The sequence below is a fragment of the Triplophysa dalaica genome, chromosome 5 (assembly GCF_015846415.1).
Source record: "Triplophysa dalaica isolate WHDGS20190420 chromosome 5, ASM1584641v1, whole genome shotgun sequence".
NCBI classification, from domain to species: domain Eukaryota; kingdom Metazoa; phylum Chordata; class Actinopteri; order Cypriniformes; family Nemacheilidae; genus Triplophysa; species Triplophysa dalaica.
In genome coordinates this window covers 5,475,822-5,501,420 of record NC_079546.1, presented here as the reverse complement: position 1 = coordinate 5,501,420, position 25,599 = coordinate 5,475,822, and the positions used below count along the sequence as shown (strand labels likewise).

The 25,599-nt window shown below is 39.5% G+C and overlaps 1 protein-coding gene across 2 annotated transcripts in view; it reads left to right on the top strand.

The window, feature by feature from the left end:
• The first annotated feature begins 14,713 nt into the window (after positions 1-14,713).
• Positions 14,714-25,599, top strand: part of arhgef39 (Rho guanine nucleotide exchange factor (GEF) 39) — a 34,963-nt gene continuing 24,077 nt past the window's right edge. The window contains exons 1-7 of one of the 2 annotated variants that reach the window (XM_056748728.1): positions 14,785-14,821; positions 15,925-16,152; positions 16,268-16,314; positions 16,845-17,030; positions 17,803-17,897; positions 22,212-22,332; positions 25,246-25,364. In XM_056748728.1, coding sequence (XP_056604706.1) covers positions 16,881-17,030; positions 17,803-17,897; positions 22,212-22,332; positions 25,246-25,364 — 485 coding nt within the window. In that variant the 5' untranslated portion in view covers positions 14,785-14,821; positions 15,925-16,152; positions 16,268-16,314; positions 16,845-16,880. Of the gene's footprint in view, positions 14,822-15,924; positions 16,153-16,267; positions 16,315-16,844; positions 17,031-17,802; positions 17,898-22,211; positions 22,333-25,245; positions 25,365-25,599 lie in introns of both variants that reach the window. The other variant, XM_056748727.1, reaches the window with a different exon arrangement.

The window sequence follows — 25,599 nt, the reverse complement described above, 5'->3', positions numbered from 1 at the left end:
TCTAGAATAATTCATACTCTGGTTTATTTGGTGAAAAACTGAATACATCAATCCAAATTGTTTGACAATTTTGCATCTTTCACAGGTTTAAAACAATGGTGGCCGTTGTTTTGTAAACGGTCTGTCTCTGAACTACTGAGAAGGTCAGACTGTTGTTTTGGTTAGTTAACCATCTAATGGCCATTCACCGGATTCTGTCATCTGGGCTTTACATTCAATCCAGCTGAGGTGGAAGAAGCCAGCGGTGATTCCTCCACACGTCCAACAAAGCTCTCCTTACACATGCGTTCAATGCTGAGAAAAGGTCAAGTTTACTTTTTGCCAAAACCTTTGGAGGACTTTTTGCTTTGCCACCAGGAAGGGCATTTAGTGAGGGACTGTCAGAAGCGCTCAGGTCTTTGCAGAGAGAAAGGTGTGCAACCTTTAGTGTCCCTGCGCAAAGAGTTCGGCCCACCGCACCCAAACTTCACCTTAAAGGCCATATGTTTTGTTGTATTCTTTGGTTTTGTCTCTGTGGGTTTAAAGAGCAGTTCTCTGACTTGAATATCTATCACCTCATTGAAGTGTGAACTGTGTCGGGCCACAAGCTGGAAGCAAAAGGAGATTGAGAAAGGACATTATCTTCAATGTTAATGAATTATCTAAGATGATCAGACAGATAAGGGATAGTTCACCCAAAAATATATATATAGATATATATATATATATTTTATCAATACAAACTTGTGACTTCCTGTCTTCTGCAGAACACAAAAGATATTTTGAAGAATGTTGATAACTAAACAACATTGGACCCCATTAGCTTTCATTGAATGGACACAAAACCACTGAGACATTTCTCAAAATATATTCTTTTGTGTTCCAGAAGAAAGATTAACATGCAGGTTTTTAATACCATGATAAATGATATTTGCACTTTGCAGATAAAACATCTGACGGGGGTATTTATAATTATGAGCCTTATACCGTTTTGCATGAGTTAATCGATCTTCAGGTTTGCGTAACATCCACAAGGTATTAATTATCGCTTCACTCCGTCACCTGGTACCACATCACCAAAACCCACTCAAGTGAATTTTGTCATGGTTAAAGCGATAGCCTCTCCACCATAAAACATGAATGAATATCCGGGGTGGCCTCAACTTCGAACAATACCCCGAGCCAGTGCCTTCGGCGAAACGTTTCCACGGTTCATTTCTGTACAACAACCCTCCAGCCAAGAGCCGTTTTCTTTTCATGTGTGCAACACAAAGTGGAAATGTTGAATACAGAAAGGAAGGAGAACTCCACAACCACAGATATGTGAATCAAGGCATGTTGGCATCGGGGGAAAAGAATACACTCACCTTAATCAAGACAAGTAACCATATTTTATTTATCACCTATTTATTATTGAGTATATATCACACATTAAAAATTCACACAGTATTGCCTACTTCTTTCTTCGCCTTAAGTTAGGTCTCGGTGCACAATATCTACGGGGTATTCCGAGATTCTTTCTTTTTTCCTTTCGCAAGTATCACTGCTAACATTAACTCGAAACTTTTCTAAACTACCTCAGGAGTTTATGTTTCGTAATTCTCGCATAAATCTTTCAAGGATAAAGAACAAGGAAAAGTTGTGTTCTTCCAAATGAGACATGATAACTAATTATAAATGCGATTAAATGATCACAGTTAGCTCTTGAAAGCTTAATGAAAGTTGATGGTCTGGTCAATACGGCGAATTTGCATTAATATCAAATAAGGTTACACTATCAACACAGAACTCAAACCAAAGCATTATTCATGTTTATGCTATTTTAAAGTGATAGTTTACTTAAAATAACAATTCTGTCATCATTTCATTTATTCTCCCTCATGTGTTTCAAAACCTGCACGACTGGCTTTCTTCAATGGGAAACAAAAGATGACATTTTGAGAAATGTCTTGGTGTTTTGTGTCCTTACAATGGAAGTCAATGGACGCCAATGTTGTTTGGTTGCCAACATTTGATCAAAATGCCTTCTTTTGTGTTGTGCAGAAAAAAGAAAGAGAATAGAGCGACGTTTTCAGTACCATTGTTGAAGAACACCCTGTGTCTCTATTTTTTCATAATTCTAACATAAGTCAATCAAGGCTAAAAAAAGAAATGTTGCTTTAAATTAAATGTAATTTACAGCACAATTAGTTTGAAATTGGCAAATGAAAGGTTGACAGATGGTTAAGGTCTGCTGAATACAGCTGCATTCCATAACTATCAAACAAGTTATGTACACATTGAGCACAAATTACACAAATTAATATTATAATTTAAATTTGTGTGATTTCAGTCAAATCAATCTGTTGCTTTAAGCGTGTCGTGCCACTGACAGCATGCAAAATCGAGAAAGACCCCCCCGAAAAACTAAAGCAAATGAACAAACAGCCCAGTTGGCCGGCCAATCTGCCTGAGAGACATTTTAATTAAAAATGTGACATTGTATCATAAAAAGCAGGAGTCTAATCATGATGGAATAAGTATAATGTAATTATCACTCAGGTTATAAATAGCTTTAATTTCATGCTTTGCAAAAAAAATTGGATTGGAAGTGGGACCCGGGTGTTTACACAGTTCTGCGCCGCCAAGAGACAGGAGCCAGTTCCAATTTCTCCTCTCCCATTCCATGTCTGTCCATTTATCTATCAAAGATCAGAACGGCACCCCTGCAGGATTTCTAGCCCTAAATGGAAGTGGTGGGGAACAACGTGAGGGTGACTAAATGATGACAGAATTTGTATGATTAGGGGGGAACTTTCGCTTTAAGACTTTATATGCACCTGCTGTTCCAAATAGTAAAGAAAAACTCAATCACGTCTTGTTTTAAAAACACATGGCAGATGGTTGAAGGCTCACACCTACACATTAGTCAAATAGGGTGAGAATATTTGTCTGGGAAACACAAACGAATGCTTAAGCAGACCAAACAAAAACATCTCCATTTTGGCTGTCTTTCAGCAAACACGTGACTCCTAGACAAAACAAAGGAACGGCAGACTCGCAGAGGAGAAAGAACACCAGCTTCTAATGACTGGCCTGCAGAAGAAGATAGAGAAAACAAGGAGATAGAATTCCTGATGAGGAGTCACTTGTGGCACAGGTGCACGAGGTGAGAATGAGAACCATATTGCGTCTAATGATCAGGAGGGATCCTTGAAGTGGTCCTTGGGGAACCCCAGTACACATGGAAGTAGATTCATATAATGAAAGAGACCCATGGCGAGATAGAGGGGGAGATACAGGGACTATAATGATGGGATGATTAGATCTGTGAGGGGGGTGTCCTGAAAGGCAATATTTTGAAGCTCATAAGTGTTGCTTTTTACTTGAGATGCATATATATTTTATTGTAGTTTCCTTTTACAAAAGGGGTAAAATGAGTCAGAGGTTGCTAATTATATGAGAGTAAAATCAACATGAAATCGAAATATTGAAGTTCCTTTGTCTATAAGAATAACTTACTACTACTCGCCTAATTTGTTGTATCGAAAAAAATACATCAGATTATAAAAGTGCAAGGGGTTCCAAAAGACATTTTATTTCATGTTCTGTGTTGAATTAAGCTCATACTGTTATGAAGGAAGGATCGCCAAATGATCCATAAACTCAAATTAATATCCAAAGGGGAGCAAAAGGTTCACAATATCGAGCTCTCCATCCATGTTCTCCTCCTACAATGAACTAAGTGCACAAAAGTTTTCATTATAACTGTCAAAAAGGTGTAAACCCTAAAGGCATAAATGACCTCAGCTATCGATAAAAGGATTTGTATTACAAGTTAGGTCATGCACCAAGTAGTCATAAAACAGAAGCTTTAAATGTCCATTAAATATAGACGTAATACAGATGAAGTCTTTCTTCGGCTGCAGTAACTATTCTTTCTTCGGCTGCAAAGACCAAGAAGTTTGTACGTGTGACAGCATCAACCTCTTATTTACTTATCCTTTGTGTTCCGTCTAAACCTCATTTGTTTGGTATTGATGCCGTCGCATTAATTTCCCCCGCATTGACGTTCTGATAGGAGCAGAACAGATGGAAATACGGGATTGTCCCAGCAAAAATCATCATGAAAAATGCATCCGACACCTGTGTAATTTGCCTAATCATCTTTTCCTAATAAGCTCCCTCCATTAATTATGCACGACTTCCACAATGCAATCAAGATAAAAGTAAATCTGATGACTTAATACCCTTCAAAATAATTGGTTCAGCCAACCCCCACTGCACTCCCCCCTTCCCATCATGCCGCACTTCTGGGACAGCTTCCTTTCTACTTCTCTCTCTCCGTTACCTCAACTGGACATTAATTGGGATTAGGGATCGTAAAACGCATACGTCGATGTACGCAGCGTGTCAGGGACTGGCTGACAGAAGTTAGGCCTGCAAAATGGCTGAGGGCAGGAAGTTCACCCGTCGTGATCTACAGGATTCAAGAACAGTGCTTTAATCTCCCTCTTCTGTAAACGACCCCTCACCCCCCACCCAAATCCTCCTCAACCGGTCTGGCTCGCCATCTCGTTGCAGGTTAACAGATGCAGGTGCAACGGGAGGCAGCTGCGAGGGCCTGTCGGTGGGGCTTTGGAAACCTAATGAGAGTCAACCTTTGCGAACTTGCTGTCTTGCCGTGCGTCCCACCTGTCACTTTGTTACAGTCGGCGTGTGCCTTGAATTTAGCGGGCTAAATGAGCGTGGAAGGGAGGCTGCTTCATGCTGAGACTTAAATCTGAAGGTGGGGTGCCCAGCGTTGAGTCTGAAAGGGACGCTATGAACAATACGGTCTCTGCTTAAAAGCAGGGGGAGAATTTGTTTAACAGTGGCAAGGTATTTTAAAGCCAAAATCTACATGTTGTTCTTGAGCCAGCAGGCGCTGAATGCATCCAAATAGAGCGGAGTTGCGAGTATTTCAACCCGATCTGAATCCCAAACCTGTTTTGTATGAATCCCTAAGTGAATCTGACATTTAGACAATGCAAATTGCACGGTGCCATTAGCCGTGCGCCTTCTCAAACCCGGGGGTTCACTAAGAACCTTCGTCGTATGGTCTACAGATGGGACCAGACTAAAGGGAAAAAAATCGTCTTGACATTTTCAGCGAATAACCCACGCAATGACAAGGAAACTTTTCTCTGACAACATCAAAATGAGCAAATATGCGACGTGTTTGAATCCTTAGCTCTGATCACACGGCTTCATGAGACGTCTTGAGTCTTCAGCCTCATCTCAGTCCTGACGGCTTTGAGCGATATTCTTTACCGTGCTGTTGCTAATCCTTGCCATAATTAAATCCCCGTTGCTTTAAAGATATCTGAACAAAGCCCACATTTTTTGATTCCCCAGCGCTTCACCTTTGATCAGCTGCCTTGCTCCTGGTGAGAGGCTGTAGTTAATGGAAGTTAATGTTTCTTTCGGCCGTGCTGCCCACAGAGTGCTGCGTTAAGCCCATATCAACGGTGATTATACAAGTGTGTTTGTGGAGGTGTGCTTTAGAACAGTGTTCTTTGTATTGAGATGACTATGCCCATGTGTTTTATACCTGCTTTCTTAGTTTATTATCTGCCTTTTCAAGCAGTCTCTTGTTTCTCTTGTTTAGCCTCAGATTGAGTCAAGTAACTTGTTTGGCATTGGGAATAGTATAGGTGTGGTGAGGAACTCAACGTTTAAAGGGATGGTTCACCCAAAAATAAAAATTCATGTTTATTTGTATATACTGTAAAATGTGTGTTTATTCAAATCTTGTGCATGTCTCTTTCTTCTGTGGAACACAGGTAAGATATTTTGAGAAGTGTTGTGCGTAAAAAAAATCAACGGGGCCAATCTTGTTTGGTGAATAAGATTTCCTTGAAAATATCTTCTTCTTGTTCTACAGATGAAGGTCATACAAATTTGTAATGACTTGAGAGTAGATGATGACAGAACTTCAACCAAATTCCCGTCAATTCGATCTTGTGTGTGATTTTTTGCACAGAGCACACAACATATGTAGATATATAATATAGTGATGTTTTTATCTCCATACAATGAAAGTGAATGGATACTCGGGACAGCCGCAGTCACCATTCACTTTCATTGTATGGAATAAACACAGTACATTCTTGTATACTGCTACATGTGTGTTCCACACAAGTCATACAGCTTTGGAATGACATGAAGATGAGTCAACGTGAAAAGACTATTTTTTGGGCTTAAAAAAACACAAGCAGTATAGACAACAGGGCCCATTCAGAAAGCTGTTGAAGAGATTCAAAATGATACTGCATCACAATTTCCTCTGCAGATCCGGTCCAGAGGATTTAAGATAAGTGGCTGTAAGAGGCTTTCAAATTAAAGTCTACATTTCGGGATATTAGCGACTCGCGGCGTGTTAGATGTCGCCCTCCACCTGCAACACTCCATCCCACAATGCCTCTTTTCCCCAGCCCAACCACTCACTCTATAACACCTGCACAACAGCATTGATGCACTGAGTAGCTGTTTATAGGAGCTTTTACATCATTAATTTGGAGACCGCTGAAGTGTTAATCAATGCTGCTGCCATAGTAACAGAACAAACAGCGAGCCCTGAATCCCCCGCTAATTGTGCTTTATTGTTTCAGACAGAGCGGGCAGAGCAAAAGGGGCTTCGTTTTGACGTCGGCTCATAAAGACAATATTCTCATTTTAGTGCCATGTCTCTCCATCAAACTTGGCTGTTTGACGGCGTTGTTTCCATTAACCGCCAGTAACACCTTTCCGTGGAGAACGTTTTAATCAATTACGATCCGACTCCCAGCTCAAAGTGAGACACCGGGCGAATTTACGCCTTTCCTTTTGAGGTCTTACCGCAAGTCATCGCATGCATTGACACGGCCACCCAAAAGCGTGCGTCCTAGAATTTGAGATTTAAAGTGCGTGCGTACAACACCACGTGCATAATCGGGTTAATCGTGCCCAATTACATTTTAAAATTAAGTGCATAGAAGTTAAAAGCTTGAAAGCTTTGTTTGCGTCGCCATTATGCGAGTATGAGGTAGGAAAAAAAAACGCAGAGCAGCTGTGGAAAAAGTCTTGTTTCGACATGAAAGATCAATAGGAAGTTTTAATGGATTTTACGTGGGTAATGATAGAGAAGGTTAAGAGGCTAGGCCACGGGTTAATGGTACTATCAGGACATAGACCAAGTTAAGTGCAAAGGAAAGGTCTACCCAGGTTAATTAACCTTTTTAAACCCCAAGGTGTCGAAACACACATACATATTGAATAGAAGCCGCCACGAAAAGTCTCCGGGTCACGGCAAATGCATTTCGCCAGTTACAATTAAAACATCATCAGACCTCTCCGCATCTCGATTTAAGAGCCATTTATGAGGCAAAAACTCAAGGCAATTTATTACAGTCAAAAGCTATCTGAACAGGGGCCAGCGGGTCACCAGATATATAATTTGAGGCAATGGCACATGGTGTGTAGTCACAAGAGGGCCTGTGATGTAAGCACAAAAGCATCTACTTTTTATTGCTGCCTTTCCATTTGTACAAGTATTTGCACATCAAGTCTTAAAAGGGAAAATGTCAGGATGGCACCAGAGTGTACATGGTGATTTGTCTTATTCACTTTAAACTGCAAATGTCACACTTAAATCTTGAATGCAAGTCTCAGTAGAATAAAGTCATAGATGTTTAAAACACATTTTTCAGGCATAAAATGAGTAAGAAATTCATAATTGTTTACTTCTGGTGTCGTTAAAGGAAAAATGGGACATACTAAATATGGACGATTATATACATTGTTTAGGGAAGTTGCATAGATGTCTTGTTTTTTTATTAATATTTAATATAGTTTATAAAGATATTTATAGATTAGCAATCTTTTGTCATTTCAGTCACTTATTCGTCATACAAAAATACGATAGAGAAAAGCACTCTCTGAACAATACGCGAAAGTTTACCTTGATATCTTTTTGGTAAATATCTATTTGTTTGATGTACAAACTTTTTCTGAAACCCCTTGAATTCCTTTAAAAGAATATTAATGATATGAAGACAGACTGAAAGCTACTGCTGGCAACTTTACCTACATTTCAAAGTCAGTAACGTGTAAAGAGTCTCTAGTGATCGAGAAGCAAGTGTGAAGCACTGTAAAGCACAAACCTATGATAGACACAAGACTTACCATGACCCAAGACATGGTAAATAGCGTACTGAGAACCACTCTGATTTCTGCTGTATTTGATCAAAAACTTCCTACAATCCCTCAGTGACTGGTATTGCTACCAGCGCCTCCATTTTGGAAGTTTGGAGCTCCCCAATGCCAGCCGTCCCAAAGGAACCCGAATGGGAAGCAAGTTTTCTGCATCCCTTCCTTCTAAGAATCCTTCGCATCTAACACGGCTAAAACTCATAAAGCTGATATTTTTCGGTTCTCTCCTGCAGTATTCCCCTTTACGTCTTTTCCCAAGAGCGTGTCAATCCACACCCCAAACAAAGACTACAAAGAAAGCCCCACTGGAACCAGACCTTCCTCAGAAGCTTAGCGTCGAGAAGATACTCTCCACGCCCATGATGTAACGAACCTGCAAGGTTTCCCAAAAAACTTGAAACATGGTCTTTGCTGTGTTTTTCAGACACACTCCCTTTTTGCTTTCGAAAAAAGTTTCTCCCGCATATTCAGCGCGGGCCCGGAGTTTGAGACTGATCACGCAAAGCCTCGCACTCACTTTCCCGCGATGAGCACTATTCCCCAGGTGCGTTCTATCCAAGTAATTGCCCTGTTTTTCTGAATCCACTGGATCCGGTGCCACACTGATGTTGTGCTTTAATTTGTGGGTAAATAGGCTTTCTGCCGAGTTTAAAAGCACGGCACCCGTTGGGGGAATTAGCTGTGGGGGGAATGGAGAACGCAGGGAGTTAAATCATTAGGCGAAGAAGGCACCTTGTTTCTGGCTGTGCATCGAGGAAATTAAGCCGGCGGGTAATACGGCAAACAAGGGCGCCTACAATAACTGAAGCTGACCCCAACGCATCGTGCATTTATTATACTTCGCTGACTGAACACTGCTGCCAATCATCTGAAACATTTCAGTTGCTGGTTTCTGGTAAACAACCGAGGGGCTACAGGCAAAACTCACCATGAAGGCGGCACGGTGGAGCAACATTAAATGCGATACCGATTTGAAGTTAGAGCTAACTTTACAAGTTAAACATACTTCTTTATTGAAGTTTTGGAGACAGTGACTTGTGCACGCAACTTGAATATGCAAAAAATAAGCAACCCACATAAACGTATTGCGTTTTTTATCAACATATAAGAAGTGTCTCCACTCTTCAAAGTTTTTTTAAATCACACTGCAAGACTTAACAAATAAGTGAAGACAAATTAGGTTAATAAGAAAAAAATAGCCTGAAAAAGTAATAATTTTTTTAATTTTTTTAATTATTATTGTTTATATTGATATGGATTGTAAATAAAAGCTTGAAATGTGACAGATAATAAAGTGTAATCAAATTGATACAATAACGCAACTTTCGGCAATGAAAGTCTCTGACCTTAACATGTTTTCAAAGTATGTAAGCTTTACATCTTTGTGGCATTACAACCATTTGGATGTCAAGACACATTTCAAGGTAAATAAGGCTAATAATTAAAACAGACATATTAGGAACAGCAGAGCGCTATTAATATATTCAAATAAAATGGGTTTACCAGACCCTCTTGGCATTTAATTACTTTGAATTAACAGAAAAAACATCTCTCAAGAGAATTAACCATTTATAAACATATAAAATAAAGCTAAAAATAAGGTTGCAGGAAAGAGAATCTACTCTTTTTGCTCACCGTGGCGTGCTCTGCTTTGACTTAACCGTTATCCCATAGGTCCGGGTGCTGGTTAAACACATGCAGTGACAACCCAACCAGAACTCTGAACATCCACTTTCACTATCTCTCTCTCCCTCAGGTAAAACACAGTGTGGACATTTAGTGTCATGATACGAGTTTAACTTTAGATGCATCTCCCGTGAAATGGTGACAGCCGGCTAACCGTGCACAGAACAAACTTTTATGCTCTAATTTCCATTCCCTGTAGCGGATGCCAGAAAACAAATGTACCGGTGATGGACGTTCACATATCTCAAACACAACACCGACCCACTCCCCAGTGCCGCCTCGAGTGTACGTGCACAGAACACACACAAACTGGCACGAAATTCAATAGGCGAGCCTCTTGTTGTAATGCTTGATGGTTGAATGACAGCTTTCAAGAGAGTTAGTGTCCCCCATCGTCAATTAGGAGCAAACCTCATTGACACGCATAAAACCCTGCCATCCAGCGCTTGCCGTAATTGCAGGCATGACAGTTTATCATTATCCATGAAAACCGCTGGGTTTTGCAAGCGCCACGTTTTTTTCAATGGTCCTCCTCAACTGGAGAGTCACTCCATTTTTTTTTGGGTCTATTTGTTTCCATGTGAGCATTTTTTTTCCAGGGCCGAACAGTCATTTTACTTTAATGAGCTCGCTGTTTTCAAACATGCCTGAACAGCGTCGAGTGGGGAGAGACGGGTTGCGGGGGCCGGTTGAGAACTTTAATCAAATGACCAAAGGTGGAGTTGCAACTAATTGCTTTTGAATCCTGTGCGCTCTTTTAGTTCGGTCTGTTTGTGTTTTCAGACTTGATGATTTTCATTTTAGCACTTGAAACAAAATGTACCTTTTAGCTAGTGAGCATATTTACAATTTAAGGATACTTTGCCTCCATGAAATCACTTAATAAGCAGTTTTCTGTCCTGTTTTAAATATATGGGACCCTGGATCACTAAACCATTCTTAAGTAGCACAGAAACATTTTTATTAAAAGACAAAAATACATTGTATGGGTCAAATTGGTTGATTTTTCCTTTATGCCAAAAATCATTAGGATATTAAGTAGAGATAAATTTCCTACCTTAAATATTGAAAAAACTTTATTTTTGCAAGTGGATGACCTGCTACAGCGCCTCTGATTAAAAACTTCAAAGGCGATTTTCTCAATATTTTAATATATATATATATAATATATATATATATAACCTGGAATTTTGAAAGTTAAAGTGCAGAATGATGTCATAAACAAATTATTTCTATTGGCACAAGTGAGAGAGATTATAGTTTTACAGGCCGTTTACACAAGACCGTTTTTAATTGAAAACACAAAAAATTGATGCGTTTTGGCTGTCCGTTAACATGGAAATTGTGTTTTAGGGGACTGATATCGGCAACTTTTGAAAACCGGTCTCAAAGTGCAACTTTTTGAAAATGCCGACGTTTTCGTTTCCGTGTAAACTGCAAGACGTAACTTTCTGAAAACGATGACATCACACGCATGCTTATTATGAGTATAGGAAAAACAATATGGCGGCTTCCCGTGAGCTCTCGTTGCTCTACTATGTATTTATGTTTCCCCAGCAAAATGTGGATTTGCTGCACCAATAAGACCAACGGAGACACACTATTACATTCAACAGACTTTAAACACGCATGCGTTGACCAACGGTATTAAAAAGCACTTTTGGCTTATAACTGTGCATGTCCCAAGGCACGTCGTTTTTCTTCACACAACAACATCGCCATCCACTGGCCTGGCATGCATATTACAGCGTTTTATCCGTTTTCCTGGATCCGTGTAAATCCAGACCCTTTTGATAATGATGTCATGTGTACGTGTAACTTTTCAAAAACGCAAAGTAAAAACTTTTCCGTCTTTTCATCGTGTAAACGTGGCCTTGTGTGGGAGCACAAGTTTTAAGATATCCTTAGGGCTACATGTTCATACTAAATACAAAAAACAAAACTTTTCAATTTTGATTACATGGGGACTTTAAATGTGTGCATCTTCAAAAAGATTGAAAGTCACAAAAGTACAATTTAGTTTTTTAGTCTGCAAGAGATGTGGTCCAAGATGCGAACAATTCTTGGTTTTCCCTTTAATGTCTTCAGTGTATCACAATCCTTCGTAATAAAGACTAACAATAATAACTGTGTATTTCAGCTCATACTGTACATAATGTACTATCACACAGCAGGTCTCTTATGAACAAATAAAATGTTCCTTTCACTCCACTTATCACAGTAGCTAAATAAGGATATTGACCTGTAAATTCTTCAAAGTGCCTTTCTCTTAGCTCCTAAACTCTATTTGTTGTGAGAGGGCTTGTATTTGTTTTCGCCTAAGCGATACGATGTGTTTGCAGTTGCGCCATAGTTTTTATGACATCTCTGAGCTTGGGGTTAACTCTTTCTTTGCTTCTGAATAATTCATGAACAGAAATCCAATACTATCGAATGGGAGTGAGAGGGACGCAAAAAGTTGAATTACAAAACATCGCATTCTTTCATCTGGAGAAGTTTTGCGAGGAGCAAGGGTCAATTAAGAGTCCTCTGGCAACGGTGAGTATGAATAATGCACCACGGGGCTAAAAAACCTTGAGAGAGTTGCTTTACTTGTGTAGATTATTGACGCTCCTACCGTTTTTTCCTCCTCTCTCCTCAGGTGAAAAAGGACCCTTTGTCTGCTGTGTCTCTGACTGTTCATGCCTCAATAGCCTGGAGGCAAAATGGGCCTAATTTGCACAGGTCTGTTTTGGGGCCAATTATTATAATACCAAATGTTCTGGAAACACAATAAAATTGAAAACAATAAAGAGCGGAGCCGCCAATGTTGTCATACATTTTAATGAATCTCTCATTAAAGATGTATTTTAGCAGTTTGGCAGTCGGCAATGCTTTTCTTTTTTCACCTTTCGGGAGCGTCGTAAGACTGATTGCTATTTTGAAGGTGTTTTTTTGATGTGGGACTTAACGGTTTAACACTGAAAAACGCATGTGTTCTGCACAACTGGGATTACGACCCAACTCTACAGAGGGGATCCGACAATGTTTTCAAAAACTATGTGAAAATATGCCAGATTTAACATTTGCCAGTGTATCCATAGGTGACGCACTGGTCTGATGCACTGCTGCTTGTAACTGAAGATGTTATTGCACCTGACACACACACACTCACATCTCGGGTATGTTCGCATAGAAAATTCAGTTGTGCGAGAAAACATAACTCAAGGGCACGGCCTTATCTAGCACTCGAAAAACAGCCCTTATGCTGTTACTAGGAATGTTGCACATCGTAAGTGCTATCATATTAATAAGTGTTTGTTAAGGATTTTCTTTATACTACTCTCTATATGGTATCTTGTTTTAGTTTAAGAGCAATTGTGTAAGCGGTGATTACACCTCAGCATCTGTACATCAATGTCTTATTTTAAATTTGACTATTTTTTCAATGTCAGGTTTGTTTCAGATGCAATGACTGTATAATCATCATATAGTTTTTATAGTAGCTGCCTGTAAAATCAATCATAGGACAGTGGCTTGATAGCCACACAAGCAACACTAGATGTCAGTATTCACGCTGATGTCGGGTTGCAAGCTTTTTGTTTGTGGGAAAAGAGAAAGAGATAAGTTGATGCTTGCACTTTAGAACTTGGGGTCCTAATGGATTTCTGTATGTGGGAGAGATTGTCTGTGAGGAGTTAGGGGCTATTACAGTGCCAAGCCTGATCACAGGGCATCACTTTCATCTTGCCAACACTCCTGTATAATTAGCAGAAATTTGCTGATATGTGTTTCTTCCTCCCTTCACTTCCTAAAATGTATCATCTAGAGTATAAATCAAACTCCTTGCTCTAAGTATGTAAAAGATACTGCAAGTTAGAATTTGTTGGATATTTTTTTTCGTATTTAAAGTCGTTGTGAAGTTAAATGTTATAATGCCTATTTGTTATATGATATTGCAGCGTGTATTGTAAATAGTTTATCAATGTATCAAATCCACGTGCCCTCATAATCCTTGGTTAAAATCTGAAAATGCACTTCATGTAATGACTATCCAACTTAAATGACGTATGTTAGACGGCTTGGGCGGAGCAGCTGTTAACTCCTCCCCTTCAATTGTCAGTCTGTTGCCAGTTCCATTTCAAAATGCAAGGCTGTTTTAATACATCTAATGAAGTTGCAGAGAAGGACGAAAGCCACGCCCACTATTTGTCTCTTGGAAAGCGTCAAAATACGGAAGTGAAAACGAACCCAACTTCCGGTTCACGTGGACTTTAAATCCTTTTCATCTAACGTGTACATTTTGATAATAGTCTGAGGGTTTGCAAGCAATGCATCTTAAAATATTACACTTCTTTCTTTCATTTCAAAATTCTCGCAAACAAATAAGAATATGCAATAAGTCATCTTCATTAAATATGTAATACAAGGTATAAGGCAGCCAAAAAAAAGACAAATAACGTGTATTATATAAGATAGGATATCTATTATATCGGATAGGATTTATATAATTAATTATGATTTCATTTATCTGAGACGAAAAGAATAAAGAATAATATCAAGATATTTGTCATTAAAATCAATACCATCATAAACCATTTTTTTTTTGCAAATAATAACGCATTTTCCCTCAATTTATCAAACATTTTATATGGGTTTCGTCTTTAAAAGAAAAACCCAAAGGCATATATGTATTATTTTAATGTAAATGTAAGAATGTTCGCATATTTACATATGTATACTTAAATAAGCAAACAGTTGAATTAAATACCGTTTCGTATGATAAGATTCTACTTTCCTACCGTTCTCAGTTTCGGCGTGACGTCAGAATTCTTTGATGGCGTCATCAAGGGGCGGTCCGGTTTCGAGGTTCGCGAGCGCCAATCACATCGCAGAAAAACCCGGAACTTGTAGAGCACAAGAAAGAGCGCCTGTATTCAATTTGAAAAAGACGGTCAAGCATCAGGTATGACAATAAATACACATTTAATTTTCCCTTTGAAGAAACAGTGTTAAGTTTCCATCGAGTTATCATCAACAGTATAATTGCTCTGAAATCTGATCGGTTAGCGGTTGTTTCAAAACGTGACACGCAGGAAAGAACTGACGCACACATGTAAACTTTTCTTTATGATTAACTGTTATGTGATAAGGATCTTAAGACGTTATTGTGTCTATGACCAAAGTGTTTAGTCGTTAGCCCTGATGGTTATACTAATGTGACCACGGAAATAGTGTTTACTATGAATTGACTACAGGGTAAACCGTAGAAACCGTGGTTAATCGTGTGGTTTTCTAGGTCTTTTATCCAAGCTTCATGTTGATCTGACCTATGCTGTTAATCTAACTTATTTAAGAGCTAAAATACATACAGAAAAGCATTATATGGTTATAAGTTATAGTGTTTTATGGTATGGCAGGCATGTAAAAGTTTAACTTTTTGACAATTAACATTTAAAGCAAATATATGTTTTCATTATTTGCCACAACCATCATTTGAGTGGGAAGGGTTGGCCCTGAATCCTGATGCAGTCAACCCCTGCACATGCAATGATGTTTTATTTACACTTGTTGTTTATATATTTATTTGAAAAGCTTAAGTGTGTTTGTTTAGAAAAAGCCTTTGTGTTTGTTTCCAAACGTATGCAAACAAACCCTGCCGGTTGCACATATTTAGTCTTTTTAACTAGATACTCCTGACCCCTGACCCCAAGTCTTCCTTGGCTGGCTTTTAATTGGCTTCACTGGGCCTAAAATGCTGCAATATTTCACGAAATTGACTGCTTATTTGAGTGTCGAGAGTGATGCAATTTACAGTAAGTTGCTGGTAAAAGTGGACCCCAGCTTCACACACAACACTTAGCAGAGGCTGCAGACTGTCCGTGTAACTTCAGGGTGTGCATTTCACTTTTGGTGCATTTTTAGGGTGTTTTTGCGCGAACGGGGGGAGGTGACACCACTGCTAATGTATGTTTCACTCTTCCTAGATCCTTTCATGGCGACCTGCTTATGCCAACAGATAGTGCCCCCTCTCTGTCTTTTGGGTTGATAGAGCGGGCTTGTTTACAGTGTGTTACAGAAGGGCTGACACCAGCCTCCCCGGGGAAAGAACAAGGGTTAATTGCTGTTAAAGTGTTGGTCTCGTCCCACTCTCTGGCCCTGACGCTCCATTAGAGCTGACGCTAATGAGGCAGTGTAGAGAGGACACCCTGGAGTCGAGGGACAACACCGCAGGCTGGGGTGGGGGAGCCGTGATGGAGAGACCTTACTTGGAAACTTGGTGAGAGAGAGCACATAGTAAGTCATAGATCACGTGGAGCGTGTGTTGGTTTGTGTTGTCGAGGTTGTGTGTAGCCTTGGCTTTTCTTAATTGGTGGCTTACCCTCTGCATATGTTGTTTGTTTGTCATTAGCAATTCAGTGGGGACAGGATCTCTGGTTGTCTGGTGTGCACTTAATGGTATTTGCTTAGTTTACTGTATTGATTCTAATTTACAAATGTCAAGATACAGATTTTCAACACCTACATTGTTATATTGAAGTTGGCCAAATAGGAATAGAAGTGTGCAGATTTTTTATCTTTCTCCTATTTTGTTTAATACGTAACTTTTAATCAGATGGGCATTAGTAATCTCTGTGCTATTGGGTGACATTGAGACAAAATATACTTTGATTATGTATATTATTATTTTTGTTTTGGAATTGAGGCACTTGGTTAGTCTTGTTACTAACATGTCTAAAAACTTTTCTGTATGCAATAAACCGACATGGTCATTATTTACTCAAATCTTCCTGTCATTAATTTTTTGAGTTCTTTAAAACAGTTTTCAATGATTTATTATTAATGAATCTATAAACCCATATGGCTTAATTCATTTGAGAGCTTAAATACAATTATTATTGAAAACCTGTAATTTCATCCTCAAATGTACTTACTTTGCGTTTAAATTGCTTTTCATACATTTATTTGTATTATACACTCTTTTGTAGCACTGATCTGGGATCAACACCTGCAGCTGGACAGTCATGAGTTATTCTCCAGGTCCGAGGACTCCCATGGGAGCCCACAGCATTCAGGATCAGCGCGACCGCTGGGAGAGAAAAAGAAACCGGGTGGCCCGCGAGTTGGTCGAGAGTGAACAGAAGTACTGCGAACAGCTGGATCTAGTTGTCACGGTCAGTCTCCAGTCCACAGACCTACTACATGGCAACATTATATAGTCACCCATGGGCTGGATTGATAGTTTCTGTATTGCGCAATACACTTATGGACATATAGTATAGATGCCCGATGCAGTCGTTCGAAACCGAACGCATGCTCAGAAACACATTACTGTATGAGGTCCATAACAAAAATGTAATCCAATTATTTTTGAAAGCTTTGTTTTAAGTTTCAGCACCGCAGGGTTTGTGTATCGAGTGGTCCTTGACACCATCAGGGGTCTGTGCTTTCGAAACGCTCGGTTTATAACCTGGTCAAGGATTTTATTGTGTTTTCCTTCCCAATTATTTTACCTCCAAGATAGGCGAGAACCCCTAACCTTTTCTGTGAATGTTACGTTGGTTACGTGTGTAAGCTTACACTTATTAGCTTGTTAACCACCCCAGCGGTTATGTGTCTCATAATAATTGGTGATTGAACTTGAAAATCTAACATTGTGAACTAGCACGTCATATTGTTTTGTTATTCTGCATGCCAATTTAATAGTTAAAAATCTCAAGAAACTACACTCTGTTTGTTTTCCACCACACTTACTATACATGCCTCACATAAGCCCTTGGAAGTAATTGAGATATTGTTGCTGCGAAATGCGAAACGCTCTCAGCAGATTTGTCCTGTCCATGTCTCAAGGGTACGCACAAGAGGTGGCGCTTTCAACGAGATGAAGAGTCATGTACGAGTGGCGTCTGAAAATTTATTTATCTCTCCCTTCTCTCTCTTCTCCAGTACTTTGTGGAGATCTTGAAGGCCAAAGGAACCCTCAGGCAGGACATTAGAGAAAGCATCTTCAGTTCAATTAAATCCATTCATTTAATAAACCAGTAAGTATCCTTTAAATAATTAAGTGAATATTCCCGCTCAGGGGAGAGATGCAGCTGAGGGTGGGTGGCTTTGATACGCTTTAAAGAGGACGAGAGGGTAGGGGGTATTAATTGGGGTCTAACAGGAGAATCAAGTTTGAGAACTTCAAGATAGCCTGGTGCGTCTTATCTTATGTATTTTGTTTAATTGGATTGCGAATCGATGCGGATGCCGTATTTAGGCTTACAGTGGCGATTTCTTTGCAGAACTCCATTTTATCCCAGCATGGCGGTCCTAATCGGTGACAACCGCCTGCTCATAATGGCCGTTTGCGTCTTCAAAGCTGGAATGCAGTGATAAAAATAATCTTCGGTAATTGCTGATGTTTGAAGCAGAGGCACATGCATTTTTACTGAACTCGTAACACGTTAGCTGTGTCCAAAATCGAATGCAGCTGGGTAGCCAGTCAGGGACTTAATGGATCAGGGCTGGGTTTCCCAAAATCTTCGTATCACTACGTTCTTAAGAATGACGTAGCGTTAAGAAGTTCTCCGGTATCCCAGGCCAGTTCACCTGAGAATGACAAATCTGTCATCATTTAATCGCCCTCGAGTTGTTCAAAATCTGTATAAATTAATTTGTTCTGAAGAACACAAAGATATTTGGAAGAATGCTTACAACCAAACAGTTTTTGGCTACCGTTGTAGGATTTCTTTACAAATTTCTGTGTTCTTTTGAAGAATTTAGGAAAGCAAACAGTTCTGGTGCACTTTTGACCACCCTTGTCATTTTTCCTACTGTATTTTTCAATGGTGGCCAAGAACTGTTTGGTTACAAGCATTCTTCCAAATATCTTTCTGCGTTCATCAAAACAAAGAAATATATATACAGATTTGGAACAACTTGAGGGGAAGTAAATGACAGAATTTATATATGTATATATATTATTATATATATATATTTTTGGGTGAACTGTCCTTTTAAATATGTTTTTGCTTGTAGTGATATGGGCTCTCAAAGCACCTTAATGTCATATCAAAAGATAAGAGAAATTCAAGCAAGCGAACCTATTCTGATTATTATGAACACCTGTGGTGCTTTTAAAGCCGACCAAATCAAGGTTTCTTATTAGACAGCAAGTCTTATATAAGAACATTAAAAAACATATATATTTAACCAGTAATCACATATTACAGGAAAGATAAAAATGTTGGCCAGATAATGTAGAATAGAGGTTGGGGTTTGGAGGTGAATAGTCGGCAATTAAAGATTATGTAGATGTTTTTTGGAACATACACAATTAGATTATGCAAAATAAATAGTAAATGCAATGGTGCTTTTTTTTACTTAAATACTATTTCATGAAGCCAGTGACTTAACCCTCAGCTCGAGGGTTCTTTGCTTCGTGACAGCTTTCTCAAATGAAAAGCCAAGGCTGCTAGAAATGAGAAGATGAAATAATACATCATAAAAGAATCGTCGTCATTGATCCGCTGGTGCGGGCTGGGCAGACTAATAACAAATTAACTCGCAGGTGTCGAGAAGCCTGTTCTTGTTAATTTTATCCGGGGCGATCTGTGGCACGAGGCTCTTGTGAAGCATTTTGCGTTTTGATGTAACACATCTGTACGCAACAGGCAGAAGCCCTCTCTCAAATTCCAATAGCCTGAGAGCAAACAAGCTTCCAGCCTTTTATTAAGACCTTCAAGCCTGCATTAGAGAGATCATCTCTACTCAATGCAGGTGAGCGGCGTTTGATATATTTAACAGCCTGATCAATCTCAGAAAATTTGCCTGACACGCTCGGAGAGACATTGTCAGATAGAAAAAGCTTAAGTAAAAGATTTCATTAGTCCCATATTGGCCGGAGCATGCAATGATGCTGTGGGGTTGTTTTAAACCTACTTAGAATGACCAGACAACAGGAAGGGGATCTACTGGGTGTCTTTGAGGGCTTCATCCATGCACTGATGATCGAGGATCATAAAATTGTCTGAATAATGAGTCCCCGTGGCTCCCATCAATGCTTGACTGACGGGCCTTTCTACAAACAGTGGCTGAATGAAGATGGAGGGCTGAATTTCAATGCCTGTGTATTGGATATATCGGCGCTGGGTTACCATATATCATCATTAGAATCGGTTGTTGAAGCGTTGAGCGAAGCGTAATGGCAATCTCTCAATTTAGATCGCTGCACAGACAGTCGGAGCTGACTGATTAAAACGAATAAAGTTCTTGCTTACTCCACAACCGCATAGTTATCAGGAATCTTCTTCAGATGCGTGTGGATGTCTGCGCTGGAGGTTATTTGAAATCTTAACTGAAGACGTATGGTTTTATCTTGAATTAGTTGATACAAAAGAGGGCAGAATAAGAGGTGGGGCTTTATTTTATTAAATGTGTTGGATTGTAAAAATAGCCTCAGAATGTATGAATCCACCTACAATTTATTAACCAAAATGTTATTTTAATATTAACCACATTTTATTTTATATAAAGTTTAAGCGAATTCACTTACAAATGAACAAAAAAATTCCCATGAGAATTGATAATTTAAAGTGGCATGTCCTTTTCCATACAATGCAAGTGAATGGGGACTACAGCTGTCAAGCATGATTTTCTGTAAACAATGACTACATTTTTGTCTCTTTTTCACGCAAAGCTACCACGTGACTTAAGAACACTTGAACTATAGCGCACAAGTCATACGGACTGTTACATCATTCTTCTAACCTGCTTTTTTGTCCTCTTGAGTACTTGACTGCCCCAGTCCCCATCCACTTTCATTGTATGAAAGATAACAGTTTGAAAGTTCTTCAGAACGTTGCACGGAGGAAAGTAAGTCATAAAGATTTGACTCATTTGAAGTGGAGACACTTGGGTTAGCGAAGACTTAAATGCATTCCAGTTTCATTAAACTCCACTGTACAAAACAAGTAAACAAACAAAACTTGAATGTATTGACACACCTGTGCCATTTATCAAAATCATTGCTTTATGTACGATGATAGCGAAGTGGGAATAATAACACGAACAACCCAATCATCCCAGAATGCACTGTAACAAACAATTATCACCTTTTTGAAAGCACTGTCAGTTAATGGAGTGAAAAGCGCAAAGACAAAAATATGTTTGAGAGAGAGAGATACTCCAGCGCGTCTTGGGGGTTTCTTAATGACAGTAAATGCGGTTTGAAAATAGATCAAATAGTATGCATTGTATGAAGAAGGAGGTGCTTACACAAAACTGTACGATGCTTTTATGATTCCGTGACTAATTAGTATTCGTCGGTCCTCGCTTTCCCCCAAATGAAGCCACATAAGCCTCCATTGTTTGGTTGAGTCTGTGCCCGGCCCAGATGTCGCAATGGCTACGAATTAATGTAGATGAACGTGATGCGGAAGGAATGCTAATGTTATCTTTGTCATCTTCCTGACGGCCGGTGAATTTAATTGCCCTAAAAAACGAGCATAAAAAATGTAACTCGTAATTTCATATTTATCATAATAGCCTCTGGCTGTGAGGAGCAGAAAGGAAACCGTGTTTTTCCCGGCCTTTGCCCTTGTTAGAACTTTCCCAGCCGCTCTGGCATCTCCTGATTATGAACAGAGGCTACCTTGGCTTGCAACTTCATTAAAATCTATTTAAATCAACTTCAAGCGCAAAACGCTCCTTCTTCCAGCACGTAAAGACGTTAAGTCTCAGGGAACATCATTAGAGAGAGTGTGTGTCGGTGTGTGCGCGCGTCTCTACCTGTGTTTCTGTTTGGTCTTCCTCACCTAGTCTGGATAATAAGCTCCCTCACAAGTGTCAACACCCTCACCCTTGAATTATACCCATGTCACCCTAATGTGCCTGACAGCCAGAGCACCAGCTCTTCCTTTCCTCTTGTTTTCTTTCCCGTTTCGCAATGAGCGTGTTCACGCTACAAAGCGTCGCGCAATTGCCCTTGGGCGCTAGCCTCAGCACCCTTGTCTCAAACAAGTATGCCACCCGCAGGGAGGGGCTCTTTTGGATGACACCACACAAATCTGACTAAAAAGCTGTATTCGCAAATACATCAACTTCTAAAGTAACCCGCTCATTATTTGTGACATGAAGTGCCTTGATTTCCTAAACCGAATCGTGACGGTGTGGGAGAACATTTGAACGGATAACTGGATTTTAATAGCAACAAATGTGAGGTTTAAAGTCAATAAAGTCTAATTAAATTAAACTGGATTGAAACAAACGTTCTTGTTTCACATGTTCAGTTTCTTCACCTCACTTTTTACTTCCTAGATGGGTTTTTCTCAACTCTTGGTGCTGATTTGAAGCTTCGTGTTTTGAAACAGGTCACTGATCGCTGATCTAGAACAGCAGAGGTTTGGTTTGGGGTTTGAGGAATTTTGCAATCACCTCCAGCTGTACAATACATACGTTGACAACATCCAGACAGCCAAAAAAGTTCTCACGGTAAGGTCAACATTTATTATATTTTTGTTGTTATGATTTGTCATTTAGGACTTTGCACCTTTAATGACATGATGCATATATAAGTCTGTTTAACACATTCTGTCAATCTCTTTAAGTTGTGAACGCATCTTCGCTTACACACTACTCTGTGTTTTTCATTTGCATAAACATGAACCTCTTGGGCGGGCCTTGGCCAAAGAAAGCGGCGATAAGTTCCAGACCTTCTGTATGAAGGCTACACAAGACTAGATTTTCAGTAACCAATGAAAACATTTTCGTCTCTTTCTATCAAGAGGATTTCGCATGGCTTTAGAACACTTGAAATATATCGCATGTGTCATACGGACTGCTTGCATCGTTCTCATAAGCATTCTCTTGGTGCCTTGACTGCCCCAGTCCCCATTCACTCTCATTGTACAGAAGATTATACTTCGTCATCATGTCTGTACAATTTTCTGATGTCTTGCTTATATGTTGCATATTAAAAGCAGCGCAAACATTTTTGCCTGCTATAAGTTACTTAAACAGATCTTGGTATCGACTTCTTTTGCCTTTGAATAAAAATCCAGATAGAGGTCATCTCCTTACGCAAGAGCTGCCGCTTACATCCGTCAATATGAAATCATGAATATGTATTCATTATAGATCTATGGTAATGTGTGCGATTGACAGTATGTCATGCTCCGGTTGTAATTAGTCCGAACCTATTAAGTCATTGTACCGCTCCTCATCTGTGGCACCTTTTCTTTCCGTTTTAGTCGACCTCGTGGGAAAAGCAAAATAAGACAAAATTGTCGGATCGGTAGCTCAAAGATGTCCATTCTAAATGATTGACGTTTGGAACAGTAAAAAAACGGAGTCACCTAGCTGATTAAGGCTTACGGATGACACTATATCTCTCACGGGCAAAGCCCAGCGGTACCATTAGGCCCAACACTACCATCTCATTACGCTTGACTTAAGCGAGTAGCCTCTGTCAGTTGGCTGAAAAAAATCTCTCGCTTTGCTAATTAGCTTCTACCTTAGAAAGACACCTGCACCCAAGTGTACGAATGACTGAATCCTTGTTAGACCAAACAGTTAGCGTTAAAGAACCGTCGCTATGCTAGGCTAATGCTAATATTTGTATTCCGCGCGCTTGCCTTTGAACCGAGGGGGCATTTTCAAAGCGAATTTCAAATCGGTGAAGTTTCACGCTATGCATGTAATTGGGTTTTACACTGACTATATATTAGCGGAAAGGTCGTTCGTAGCGCTAGCGTCACACCGAAGCCCTGTGCCGTGTTTGGCCGCAGAGCTTAAGGGCCACTAACATCTGCTCTTATTTATCCGAGGCAAGCCTGAAGCCTCACAGATATTAATGTCTTAATTAAGAGGAGAAATACGTTTGCGGAAAATTGACAGGTTTCTATTGATCGCAGGCTGAGTTGTTTAAGCTAGCATTGATTCTCCGGCCAGACCTGCGTAGATGTTATTGCAGGAACATTGGACGACACATTTGCTGTGGCACGTGACACACGTGGCCGTTCGCGTCTTAGTTATTAGACATTTGCTTTTCATCTTTCTCATGGGTTAACTGTTGTGAAACTAACATTTTTATTCAAATGGAATAAAAAAAAAGTAATCTTTACATTGCAAGTTATGCAGTCATGCAATTTACCTTGATTGACAGTATCAGTATACATATTGCGTGAATTATATTTTTAAGGAAAAAAGAAACATCTTTCTTGCACTACGCCTTTTTTAGAAAAGAACGCATTGTTATTAATGCTAACAAAGTAATATGTTAATGAAGTTAATCAACAAATCTCCCCGATCTGTCTCATCTCATGATTAAACCTGTCAAGATCCTTGTTTTACTATAATTTCATAGGCTGGTCTGAATAAAGGATTTCTCTCACAGCGTGTCCAACATGTTGTGATTTAATGTCAGCGCGCTCCTCAGAGGGGGATCCCAGCTGCCGCGGCCATAAACGCCAGCCGAGCAGGTGTTGCTAGCGGTGTGCGGCGTTTGAAGATGATGGATCGCTTCGTGTACTTGACGTGTTTATTTATTATTTACTTAGCTCACAAACAAAGCTCGGACCCATGCTTTTCTCGGAAGGGAGCGCGTTTCAAGGCATATTTAATCATCTGAAGGCGAAATTTAATAAGGAATTATAGAAAAGTAATATTGCTATGCTAATGTAGGCGCTGCCTGTCATTAGTGTGATGTGGTTTATGTGGTAATGGAATCAAGTATGACTGTATTGAGAAGGCGGCTTGCGATAACTAAGATGTCTCGCTGTGCATGAATGATTTTTATCTGCGAGACTGAATGCAATTCAGTGTACATCATGACACATGTCTCATGTACAGGAGTGAAGATGTTGGTGGATTGTTAACAGAATTTTATTACTGGAGGTTTATTCTTCTCATTATACTAAAATAGAAACTTTTTGGAGGAAATAATGCACAATTGTTCCTTCAGACTTTTTTTGTTAGTTCTCAAACATGAATAGTAATTTTCTCGGATAAAAAAACGAATATTTTTTTATTTAAACGCTGTTATTTAAGCTCGTACACCCTTCATTAAGAAATACATACCTAATTCAATGGGATGATGTCTTCAATGTTCTAAATTCAAACATTGAAACCTCATCTCATTGGTTCCTGCATGTTATGTGATTAGTTATCATTTCATCAAATGTGAAGCGACAATGTGAAGCAATGTTTGAATATAGCGCTGATATGCTTTTGATATCATTTTAATTTCACTCGGTAACTTTTAGCAAACAGTTCTTTTGACTCTTTTGGCGCTTTCAGTTTGTGATAATCAAAGCTTTACATGTATTAAGCCCATAACCGTACTTTAATTTCTGTACATGCAACCAGACCTTTAGAGGTGATACATAGTTGTCTTCTCTTCCTCAGGTTCAGCTAAAGAAGAGCAAAGCCTTCAGACGGTTTAAGAAGCTCCAGGAATCAAGGCCTGAGTTCCATCAGCAGAAACTCGAGGACCTGCTTCCACTTCCTCTTCAGCGCATCCAGCAGTAAGTTTAGACTTGACGTTTTAATTCTGTGTTGACGGCACAGTTGTTCTCAACTCCTTATTAGAATTGACTGAAAAGTTTTCTTTAAATCTCATTAAATGTCAACGTACCTCAGTCATTGAATTTCCAAGCAAATGCAATAGATTGGTCAGCTGATGTTTGGTGTGTTTATGCGTGTGTATTTAAACCATCTGCGTTCTTGAAAAGATTACGGGATCGACAGCATCTACGAGAT